At 42.1% G+C, this 12,512-nt stretch overlaps 1 protein-coding gene across 1 annotated transcript in view; it reads left to right on the top strand.

The window, feature by feature from the left end:
* The window catches only part of COLEC12 (collectin subfamily member 12), a 212,455-nt gene that overhangs the window by 177,008 nt on the left and 22,935 nt on the right, over positions 1-12,512 (top strand). The window contains exons 6-7 of the mRNA XM_073550867.1: positions 5,119-5,622; positions 9,127-9,263. Of these exons, the coding sequence (XP_073406968.1) occupies positions 5,119-5,622; positions 9,127-9,263 (641 nt within the window). The remainder of the gene's footprint in view (positions 1-5,118; positions 5,623-9,126; positions 9,264-12,512) is intronic.

Genomic DNA, 12,512 nt, shown 5'->3' with positions numbered 1-12,512 from the left:
AAGGTAGAAAACCAGGGCAGCCTGACAGGACCCTGAGACTTGGCAGAAATGGTCCATTGTTCGTTCATGCTCAGTCCACTCTGTCAGCACAATATTTTGTCCGTTAACAGAAACCTATCAGCAGATTTTTCCAATAAAATCAAATGTGCCTGTACAGACCTGTATATTGGGAAAACCTGCTAACAGGTTCCCTTTAAACTTTGATAAATTTGACAGTACGGAAGCCATAGGACAGATCAAAATGTGGAGGCTGTAAGCTCCAAAACTGCCTGTTGCTTTCATCACTGCAATGATACTTACCAAAATGTAGAGGGTTCACACAAAATGTCACTTCTGTTCAAACGTCTCACAGCAAAGCACTATACAGTAGCAGAAAAAACACTCCATTATTGGCATGTAAGCTTGCAATCTAGTGACAAATCCATCACTTCGTATAATATTCTTCACAGCTACATTGGTTGGACATGGGTTTTATACAATCGCTCAACAATACAGCAAGTGAAGTATAGATATCGCATCATCATCACAACATTTACTTACAATATTCACTTTTTCTTGACTCCGGGAATGTGTGACAAATGGCCCCCCACATACCTGTAAGAGCCTCCCAGCAACCCAACCAATTACCCAAACAAATTAATATAACTCACTGCGAGATATTGGATGTAAAGGCCACAACAGCCTAGTTTATTAACTAATAACATCATTAAATAGAACTTTAAATGCAAATCAATGTATATCCATATCATAAAACCACCTAGAAAAAGAGAAGGGGGGGATTTGAAGGCTCCGTTCCACATTATCCAACAATCAGCTGCTCTCACCGCCATCAGTCACACCGCATCGGCTTGAGGGCACCCTGCTGAAAGTTGCCCATACAAAATGTCCCTCTGAGGCCTGAGCTCAGTAGGGATAGGACACAATTGCTTTGGTAACACAGCACCACCTGGGGTGGTCCCCCGTACAATCACAGAGTCCCCCCACCTTGCGTTAATGCAATCCACCTCCTTCAAAGTCCCCCCTCCTCTTCCCGCATACTACTGCAACAAATAACAATATCCTATCCTCGCTTTTTTATTATCCCCTCATTAGTATTCAAAAACAGGGTCGGCGGGCGGGATATTTCAATACGGGTCCAAGTCCACAGCAAAGGTCCAGCAGCAGAATAATGGACCCACTAATTATCCCAACTATATATACCCCTCCATTTAAACCCACCCCTCACCCAATCACAATTATCCTATAACTAGAGCCCACCTATTCTCCTACCACAGATTTCCTGCACAAAACCACCTGAAACTTAACTCCTTGACCACCAAACAGAGTCTAGCATACCTCCCTAGTCATGATGACCTCCCCCAACCTCCCTGGAGGGCATGCAGTCCGGGCTGTCACTATTTATCTGATGCCATTTCCTTTTGTTATTTTCTATTGGAGGTGTTCAAGTAACTCAGGTCTCTCACTATCTGCCACCACCTCGCCATCAGAAACTGCAGTTATAGACACAGGACATACTGACTGACAACTAATAGGATAATAAGAAGACATGGTGGCCACGCATAGAGAAGCCGCAGACAGAGGACATACTGACTGACAGCTGACAGGATAATAGGAAGATATGGAGGCCACACATAGAGAAGCCACAGACACAGGACATACTGACTGACAGCTGACAGGATAATAGGAAGATATGGAGGCCACACATAGAGAAGCCGCAGACAGAGGACATACTGACTGACAGCTGACAGGATAATAGGAAGATATGGAGGCCACACATAGAGAAGCCGCAGACAGAGGACATACTGACTGACAGCTGACAGGATAATAGGAAGATATGGAGGCCACACATAGAGAAGCCGCAGACAGAGGACATACTGACTGACAGCTGACAGGATAATAGGAAGATATGGAGGCCACACATAGAGAAGCCGCAGACAGAGGACATACTGACTGACAGCTGACAGGATAACAGGAAGATATGGAGGCCACACATAGAGAAGCCGAAGACAGAGTACATACTGACTGACAGCTGACAGGATAATAGGAAGATATGGAGGCCACACATAGAGAAGCCGCAGACAGAGGACATACTGACTGACAGCTGACAGGATAATAGGAAGATATGGAGGCCACACATAGAGAAGCCGCAGACACAGGACATACTGACTGACAGCTGACAGGATAACAGGAAGATATGGAGGCAACACATAGAGAAGCCGCAGACAGAGGACATACTGACTGACAGCTGACAGGATAATAGGAAGATATGGAGGCCACACATAGAGAAGCCGCAGACAGAGGACATACTCACTGACAGCTGACAGGATAATAGGAAGATATGGAGGCCACACATAGAGAAGCCGCAGACACAGGACATACTGACTGACGTCTGACATAATAATAGTAAAGAAGCTGCAAACACAGACATACTGACAGAATAATAGGATGACATGGTGGCCACAGATAGATAAGTGGCAGACACAGAAATCATAGCAGGTCACTGGCAGCTACAATACAGCACTCCATAACAGTCGTAATCTATTCCTCTTAGGTCCCATTTGCTTTAAAGATTAAGGGTATGTGCACACATAGTTTTTTTGTCTCTGCGGATTTTGTAGAGAAAACCGCAGGAAATCCGCAGGACAAAGTGCTGCGGTTTTTCTGCGGTTTATCTGCGTTTTTTCTGCGGTTTTGCCCTGCGGTTTTACACCTCATAATGGATGAGGTGTAAAACTGCAGCGTTTCTGCACCAAACAATTGACATGCTGCGTTTTGAAAACCGCCCGGAAAAAAACGCAGCATGTGCACAGCTTTTTTTTATTTCCATAGGAAATAAAGGTACTGTACAACGCAGCAGAATCTGCTGCGTTTCTGCAGAGCCAAAAACGCTGCGGAAACGCAGCAGAAACCGCAATGTGTGCACATACCCTAAAAACAATGTCTCTCCTGATCTTACTAAGCCTCATGATCAGCAATGCTCGGTTGAGTCCTCACTACATGCCATTTTACCAATGCAGGGAATATCACAGTCTTATCTTATTGCCCTAAGACACACTTTCTACGTCACCGCTCAGGCATCTTCTACAAAAGTGTCTGAGGCAGTAACTTCCAGCATCATAGCATCATGACCAATTCACCTGTCAGCTACCTAATAGGAGACTACTATATTGTCAAAAGATTGTCTATAGAAGTAGGTAGGATACTAAATAGGGAAACATTGGGACTTTGAACTTTGTTACTTTAGTGGGTTTAATTGTAGCATCTAAAATACACTATAGTTTGAAGAAAAGTTTAAAATAAATTATGGTCCCAACACAAAAAAACTGAGATTTGGGAATAATGGCCTAAGTGGTAAAACATTTACATTTAGTAGACATGCTTGCAGCTGTGGTTATATACAGATGCTTCTCACGAAATTAGAATATCATCAAAAAGTTAATTTATTTCAGTTCTTCAATACAAAAAGTGAAACTCATATACGGTATTATATAGAGTCATTGCATATAGAGTGATCTATTTCAAGTGTTTATTTCTGTTAATGTTGATGATTATGGCTTAAAGCCAATGAAAACCCAAAAGTCATTATCTCAATTAGAATAATTATCAAAATCACCTGCAAAGGCTTCCAAAGTGTTAGAAAGGTCCCTTAGTCTGTTTCAGTAGGCTCCACAATCATGGGGAAGACTGCTGACTTGACAGATGTCCAAAAGGCAGTCATAGACACACTCCACAAGAAGGGTAAGCCATAAAAGGTCATTGCTAAAGAAGCTGGCTGTTCAAAGAGTGCTGTATCCAAGCATATTAATGGAAAGTTGAGTGGAAGGAAAAAGTGTGGTAGAAAAAGGTTCAGAAGGAACCAGGATAACTGCAGCTTTTAAGGGAGTGTTAAGAAAATGTCATTCAAAAATTTGGGGGAGATTCACAAGGAGTGGACTGCTGCTGGAACCATTGCTTCAAGAGCCACCACACACAGACGTATCCAGGACATGGGATACAAATGTCACATTTATTCTGTCAAGCCACTCATGACCAATAGACAACACCAGAAGCGTCTTACCTTTGCAAAGGAGAAAAAGAACTGGACTGTTGCTCAGTGGTCCAAAGTGTTGTTTTCAGATGAAAGTAAATTTTGCATTTCATTTGGAATTCAAGGTCCCAGAGTCTGGAGGAAGAGTGGAGAGGCACACAATCCAAGCTGCTTGAGATCTAGTGTGAAGTTTCTACAATCAGTGATGGTTTCGGGAGCCATGTCATCTGCTGGTGTAGGTCCACTGTGTTTTATCAAGACCAAGGTCAGCGCAGCCGCTACCAGGAAATTTTAGAGCACTTCATGCTTCCCTCTGCCGATAAGCTTTTTGGAGATGGAAGTTTTATTCTTCAGCAGGACTTGGCACCTATCCACACTGCCAAAAGTACCAATACCTGGTTTAAAAACAACAGTATCACTGAGCTTGATTGGCAAGCAAACTCGCTAGACCTTAACCCCATAGAGAATCTATGTGGTATTGTCAAGAGGAAGATGAACAACACCAGATCCAACAATACAGATGAGCTGAAGGCTGCTATCAAAGCAACGTGGGCTTCCATAACACCTCAGCAGTGCCACAGGCTGATCGCCTCCATGCCATGCCACATTGATGCAGTAATTGATGAAAAAGGTGCACCGACCAAGTATTGAGTGCATTTACTGAACATACATTTCTGTAGACCAACATTTCGGATTTTAAAATCATTTTTTCAAGCTGGAGTTATAAAGTATTCTAATTTGCTGAGATAATACCTTTTGGGTTTTCATTGGCTGTAAGCCATAATCATCAACATTAACAGAAATAAATGCTTGAAATAGATCACTCGGTTTTTAATGATGCTATATAATATATGAGTTTCACTTTTTGTATTGAAGAACTGAAATAAATTAACTTTTTGATGATATTCTAATTTTGTACGAAGCACATGTATATCATTTAAAAAAAAAATACAAGTTTCGTGGTATTAGCCCTTTATAAAAAGTTCCATAAATACTCTTTAGCCACATACAACAACAGAGTAAACACTATAGTGCATTATACTGTATATTTGAGCATTTACAGAATATTGTTGTTTTTTTTGTTATTACAGGGCCACCAGGTCCTAGGGGACCAAAAGGTGAAAGAGGACCCCTTGGACCCATGGGACCAATTGGACCAAAGGGACAGACAGGAGATACTGGGATAACAGGTTTTCCGGGACCTGCTGGTGAAAAAGGCCTTCCTGGAGCAATTGGCCCCCCAGGAGAAAAAGGATCAAGAGGCTCAAAGGGTCCACAAGGAAATAAAGGGCAAAGGGGATCACCAGGAAAAAGCGGTGAGCCAGGACCTAAAGGCGATCCAGGTTTATCAGGACCTCCTGGGACAAATGGACTTGCAGGGCCCTCTGGACCTCAAGGCCCACAAGGAGTTAAAGGGATCATTGGTGAACCTGGAATTCCTGGTATTAGGGGGGCACCTGGCCCACCTGGCATACCTGGATTACCAGGATTGGTAGGGCCTAGAGGACCACCTGGACCTCCTGGAGATGCTGCAAGATCGCTATCATTACATGATGTTGCCACATCTGAACTTGAAATATACCCTTCAGTGCCAGGTAAGTGAAAAGCAAACGTAGTGAAATATTTACAAATCTACATATGAAGTAGCAAATGCTTTGTATTCTATCTGTAAGCATATTGTAAAGTAGGCGGATGTAGATAAAAGAAACTCCCACTAGAGTTTTAGCCATGTTTCTAATGAGTGTCTGTCAGCGCAGATCTGTCTATTTACAGCTTAGAACAGCGACTTTCATGAATATTTGTCTCTGTGTATAGTGTTTAAAGCCCCTACACACATTAAAGTCAAACCTGCCAACATTGGCGGGGCCAACCAACTGTCCTATGTGTACAGGGGCGTCCTGACTCTCCCCTGCCATCATGTTTAGGGATATGTATCAGTCAAATCAGTGTCCCGACAACAGCTATTTAAAGGGAACCTGTCAGCTGATACATGCTTGCCAAACTGTGGACAACATGTATCAGGCACTGGCTGTACAATCACAGCCATGTAAGTTTGTCTCTGAAAAACGGCAGCGTTTCAAAGAAAAACATTCTGTTAATAGCCGCTGGGGACTGAGCCGCACTATTGACTAGTCAAACAAGGGGGTCCCGACGGCTTCTCCCCGCCCGATGCCAGTGACTGACAAGCCTCTGCCTGCCTGTGCATATAGTCGGAGACTTGTGAGTCACTGTCAGTGGGTGGAGAGAAGTTGCCGAGGACCCGCCTGTACAACTAGTGCACAGTATGGTTCGGTTCCCGGCGGCTATTAAACCATGTTAAAACATACATGGATGGGATACTATAGCTAATGACTGATACATGCTGCCCACAGTTTGCATAGCATGTATCACCTGTCAGTTTCCCTTTAAGCTGCATGTGCAGAATGCTCGTTTGGTGTTTATTTTTTTTAAATTACTGTTCTGATACAAAAAATCTAAAAATGTTCGAATTGTTGCATTAGCTACAGGTGTAGCCGCAGTAGCATAATGTGTACTGTATTCTGAAGCTGACTTGTCAGGTTTGTGTTCACCATTTTTGTTGTCATTTTTGTGGTGTTTTCATGGCTTATTTCTTATATTTTATTGCAGCATTTTTGGGTGTAGATTACATGTGCTTTGTCTAGAGTACATTTAATAAAATTTGTTTTATTTAACAAAAATGCAGCGAAAAAGGATATTGCATTTTTTGCAGCATTTTTTCGCATTCTCATTTTTTTTAATGCAAAAACGCTGAAAAAATTGACTTGCTGCAGATTCCAGTTCTCAAATTCAGTTAGGAAAGAAAAAAACAAGCGTGTGCAAATTTCTGAAATCGCATAGCTATTGCTGGTACTGAAAAAAGCAGCTTTTAATTTGTGTTAAAAAAAACAACAAAAAAACTATGTGTGAACATAGCCTAAGGGTATGTTCAATCGGGCAGAAACCGGTAGTGCTTTGGATGCAGCACATGTCTGCTCCGTCCAAAGCGCTGCCGACTTTTGAACGCCGGTGATTCCGCATATGTTCTTGCACTCGCACGAATCTCACATCTAAATACCCGGCATTGTCGCCGGCACTCGGGTATTTCTATGCAGCTGAGCGCTCCCGTCCGAGTGACGGCTTGAGACGCGAGACTCGTGCGAGTTTCTCGCAAGTGTGACCCCGGACTAAGACAGAGTTTGAGGAGTCATCTCTTTATCCCTTGAAGGTTGGGCAGGTGCAGTCTGAATAATGCAATGTAGCAACACTACACATTATACCCATATACAAGGTTCTGTATGAATCTACCATGTCACTCACAGGTCTCTGGTGGGGACATGGTCGTACAATACCACTTCCTGCAGATCGCAATAGTCTATGAGATTTATATTTCTCTGACAATTTAGGTCTATGCAAGAAAATACAGGAAAGGAAGTCTGTGACCCAAAGGGAAAAGAAAGAGCTACCCATTATTTCTCTTCTACACTAAATTAAAAAAGCTAAAATCCTATGATAACAAGAACTGGATAAAGAACAATGAGAAGCTTTTTTATACAGTTATATGGACTTTGCACAGCAAAATATTATAAATCCTCTCCTAAATCTCAGCTGTGGTTGAATCTACATTGAGGAAGTAGAGCTAGTCATATACCATAGATATGGGGTAAGATCACTCAGGGCGTTTTTGTAGTGTTTTTTTTTTATTCTGCATGAAAAACGTATGCATTGGCAGGAAAAATTCTGTGTTCATTATGTAGGTTGTTAATGCTTTTTTTTATGTATTTTTAGTTGTATTTTTGTTCCATTTTTAGGCATTCATCGAATGGATGAAAAGCGCTGCAAACCGCTAATTGACATGTTGTGTAGACTTGAAACACTAATTGATGGTCTAAAAACGCACTGAAAAAAAACGCATCAGAGACTGTAAAAATGCTGTATTTTCAGTGCACGAAAACCTGCAGAAAAAACACTGCAAATACTCAACATGTGAACAAGCCCATATGCTGGCTTAGGCCCCTTTCACATGTCTCCAGTATGTGTGGTGAACGTTTTCTCACGTACCGGAGACACTGACACACGTAGACACATTCAAATGAATGGGTCTATGCAAATGTCTGCGTGTTTTCACGGACCGTGTGTCCATGTGAAAAACACGCTGACATGTCTGTTTTCACCCGGACACATGGGCCGCAAAACGTGCCACACACGTGCACATGGAGAACAGTGCACACTGTCCTCTGTGTGCACAGACGGCATCCGGGGAAGTAGTGCTACTGTAAGCCGCTGTTACCCGGCAACAGGTGCTGAACGCGGCTGTCATCCATTCTCCCCTGCCCTGCCGGCGAGCAGGGGAGAATGAATGAATGAAAAACTGACCTGCTGTGACCTCTGGACTGTGGAGGAATGCAAGTGATTAGTTCAAGGTCTGACACAGTGATCTCATCACTTGAGTTCTCCCATGGTCCGGAGATCACAGCAGGTCAGTTTTTCATTCATTCTACTCTGCTCACGCTGATCGCGGCATAGCAGGGGAGAATGGATAACAGCCGCGTTCAGCACCAGCCGCCGGGGGGACAGCGGCTTACAGTAGCGTTTCTTCCCCGGCGGCCGTCCTTGTGGTCCAGATGCGGCACACAGTTGCCGCACGTAGTACACACACGGACACTGATATCTCCGGTACCGGTTTTTCCAGTACCGGAAATATCAGGATGTGTGAAACTGGCCTTACAGCCGTTTTCCAAATGTCTGCCCGACACTTTTAGCATTGCTTATCCCTTGGGAAAAAATGATTGACCATATCAACATTCCCAAATTAGTTTAATCCGAGAGCAGCCGTCTTCAGACAATGGATCTGCCAACAGTTTCGTAATGTGTATGGCCAGATTATGGAGCAGTCTGAATACTTGTATCCTTTCAGAATTCATACATTGTGTGCTGTTGGGTGCTGTTATGGCTCAGAAGATAGGAGGTAGAATCTCGCCGAGAGATATGAATACCGTATAATACTAAGAGTCCGGCAAAATGTTTCTGTACAGTCTATGTAGGTGTAAAATGTTCCAACCAGTTACAGAATCGATCAAAAGATTTTGTCTTCATTTTAGGGTGCCCAAATGGATGGAGAAATTTTACTGACAAATGCTACTATTTTTCAAGTGGAAGAGATACTTTTGAAGATGCTAAAATGTCCTGTGAAGAAAAAGGAGCCAAAATGGTTATCATAGAAAGCAAAGACGAGCAAGTAAGCGCTGTTGTGGGATGGAGAATAAAAAAATAATCCTATTCATTCACTATGAACAACAGCATAAGGACTCATTCAGACTTCTGATTTCTCCACTTGTGAGAAAAAAGGGCCATTTTTTTTTAATCAGGCTTTCATCAGAGTTTGATTAGAGTGTGGTTCGAGTGTCATCAGTTTTTCTCATGCGTAGAGAAAAAAAAAGTTTCTCCACCTTCGCCATTATGATAGTCTAGGAAAATCAGGATGCACTCGGATGTCATCTGAGTGCAGCACGACTTTTTCATGGACCCATAGAATTACACTGCCAATTCTGGTTCCAACCCACGTATCAATATCAGACATGCCTCCGCGGACATGTGAATAGACTATGTTATAGACTATGATAGGTACAAGTGATATCCGTGAATATCATGGATATCACAAATATGTATGTATATAAAGTATATTACAAAGATGATTATCAATTTAACTAATTAAAACCAGATACCTTTTCATATGTATGTTCTCTATATGATAATGGGGGACAGTAATCTTTCTTGATCTGTAAAACCTTACCTTACAGGAGTTTTCCTGTGAACAATATTTATCACCTATCTGCAGGTTGTGATCGATAGTAGCCAGATGGCTGGGACCTCCTGATCACAAGAATTGGGCCTCAAAGTCCTGTGTGAATCGAACTGTAGCATGCTTTCTTCAGTGTCGGTGGCGGATGTAAAAGGAGTACTGACTGGAGCACGGTGGCTTTATTCACTGTTTAGTGCTGCTGGGTACTGCAGTTCAACTCCTAGTGAAAAGAATAGGAGGTAATCTGCAGTACTCAACAGCAGCAACTGAGCAAAGTACGGAGCTGGCTATTCCACTCCTTCCTCTGTATACATCCGGCTGCTGATCATGAGGGAGCTGGGTGTTGGCTCCCACTGATCTTATATTGATTACCTCCCCTGAGAATAGCTCATCAATATAAAAGTACTGGAAAACCCTTACCGATGCTATCCGTGTCCTTGTGTACGGTGTGTCATCTGTGTGAGATAGATATGGGATAGATAGATAGATAGATAGATAGATATGGGATAGATGGATAGATATTAGATTGATAGTTATTGGATGGATAGATAGATATGGAATAGATGGAAAGAGATAGATAGATAGATAGATAGATAGATAGATAGATAGATAGATAGATAGATAGATAGATAGATAGATATGGGATAGATGGATAGATATTAGATTGATAGTTATTGGATGGATAGATAGATATGGAATAGATGGAAAGAGATAGATAGATAGATAGATAGATAGATAGATATTAGATTGATAGTTATTGGATGGATAGATAAATATGGAATAGATGGAAAGAGATAGATAGATAGATAGATATGGGATAGCTAGATAGATAGTAACATAGTAAGTAAGGCCGAAAAAAGACATTAATCCATCCAGTTCAGCCTATAAAATTCTGTCAGAATAAATCCCCAGATCTACGTCCTTCTAAAGAACCTAACAATAAGGCCGGAGTCACACTAGCGATAAAATCGGACGAATGCAATGCGATTAAAAATCGCATTGCATTCGTCCCAATGTTATTCAATGGTGCTGCTCCCATCATGCGTTTTTTTATCGGATCCGTTCCTCGGACCGAGACAATCGCAGCATGCTGCGATTGTCACCGATTTTCGGATCGGATTCGCCGATGCAAGTCTATGGATGCGATAAAAAAATCGCATTGAAAACGCACCAGACGTGTGACTTGCGATTAAATCACAAGACTTCTCCAGGTCAACAGGAAAGAGCATCAGGCATTGGCATGGGATGTCAATTTGATGCTTAGATGCAAATAAAATCGGTTCTTCGCCGGAAATTCTGATGACAGACGGATCCCTGGACAAGAAACCTTTGTGCGATTTTGTACCGTTAAAATCGGTCCGAATTTTTAATGGTTGTGTGTGACTCCAGCCTAACTGTAAGATACAATATTGTTACTCTCCAGGAAGACATCCAGGCCTCTCTTGAACTCTTCAACTGAGTTCGCCATCACCACCTCCTCAGGCAGGGAATTCCAGATTCTCACTGCCCTAACAGTAAAGAATCCTCTTCTATGTTGGTGGAAAAACCTTTTCTCCTCCAGACGCAGAGAGTGCCCCTTGTGACCGTCACCTTCCTTGGTATAAACATATCCTCGGAGCGATATTTGTATTGTCTCCTTATATACTTATACCTGGTTATTAGATCGCCCCTATCGTCTTTTTTCTAGACTAAATAATCCTAATTTTGCTAATCTCTGGGTATTGTAGTTCCCCCATCCCCTTTATTAATTGTGTTGCCCTCCTTTGTACCCGCTCTAGTTCCATTATATCCTTCCTGAGCACCGGTGCCCACAGCAGTGTTTTTTATACTTTCCCCTGTTAAATAAGATTTGGTTCAGGTGATTACCTAATCAGAAGCACATTAAGTTGAATGAGGTCTACTTTGGTTGGAACTCAACTGACACTGGAATGGAATGGCTGTCAAACATGTAGAGATGGTGATTTTTAGAAAACTGTGCAGTGGTCTCTTAATTTTTGCCAGAGCTGTATATATATATGCATATGCATGTGTAGTTTTCTGTACCTGTATATAGACTATAAATAACTGAAAAAAATCACGTGGGGTCCCCCCTATTTTTTTATAACCAGCCAAGGTAAAGCAGACAGCCGGGGACGAATATTATCAGGCTGGGAAGGTCCGTGGATATTGGGTCCTTCCCAGCCTAAAAATAACAGCCAGCAGCCACTCCAGAATTGGCACATCCCATTACACGTGACACTTCTGGCACTCTTTCCAGCTCTTCCTGATTGCCCTGGTGCAGTGGCAATCGGGGTAATGGTAATTGGACTAGAGGACAGCTGTGATCTGTCAAAAATCACATCCGGCATCACGTTGTGGTTAGTAATGGAGAGGTGTCTATTAGACACTCCCATTACTAACCCGGTATTAAAAAATAAAAACACACAGAAAAAAAAACACTTTATTAGTATAAAGACTCCCTCACTATCTCTTATTCAATAATTCATTTTTTTTTTTTTTAAATCCAGGTCCGAAGTAATGCAATGAATCCGACTTAGTCTTGAAATGGAAACCTGAAAGACAAAAAAAAGAGAAATAAAAAACAATACACACCATGCTGTGCTCACCTTCAGTCAGCGGCTCTGATGAGTGTTGAGTTGTAGTCAGTACTGGACACATGGATGTCATATCATCACTTTATATCAT

The sequence above is a fragment of the Dendrobates tinctorius genome, unplaced genomic scaffold (assembly GCF_039654945.1).
Source record: "Dendrobates tinctorius isolate UK_male_01 unplaced genomic scaffold, ASM3965494v1 ptg000171l, whole genome shotgun sequence".
Lineage (NCBI taxonomy): Eukaryota > Metazoa > Chordata > Amphibia > Anura > Dendrobatidae > Dendrobates > Dendrobates tinctorius.
This window is presented reverse-complemented; position numbering and strand designations above follow the sequence as displayed.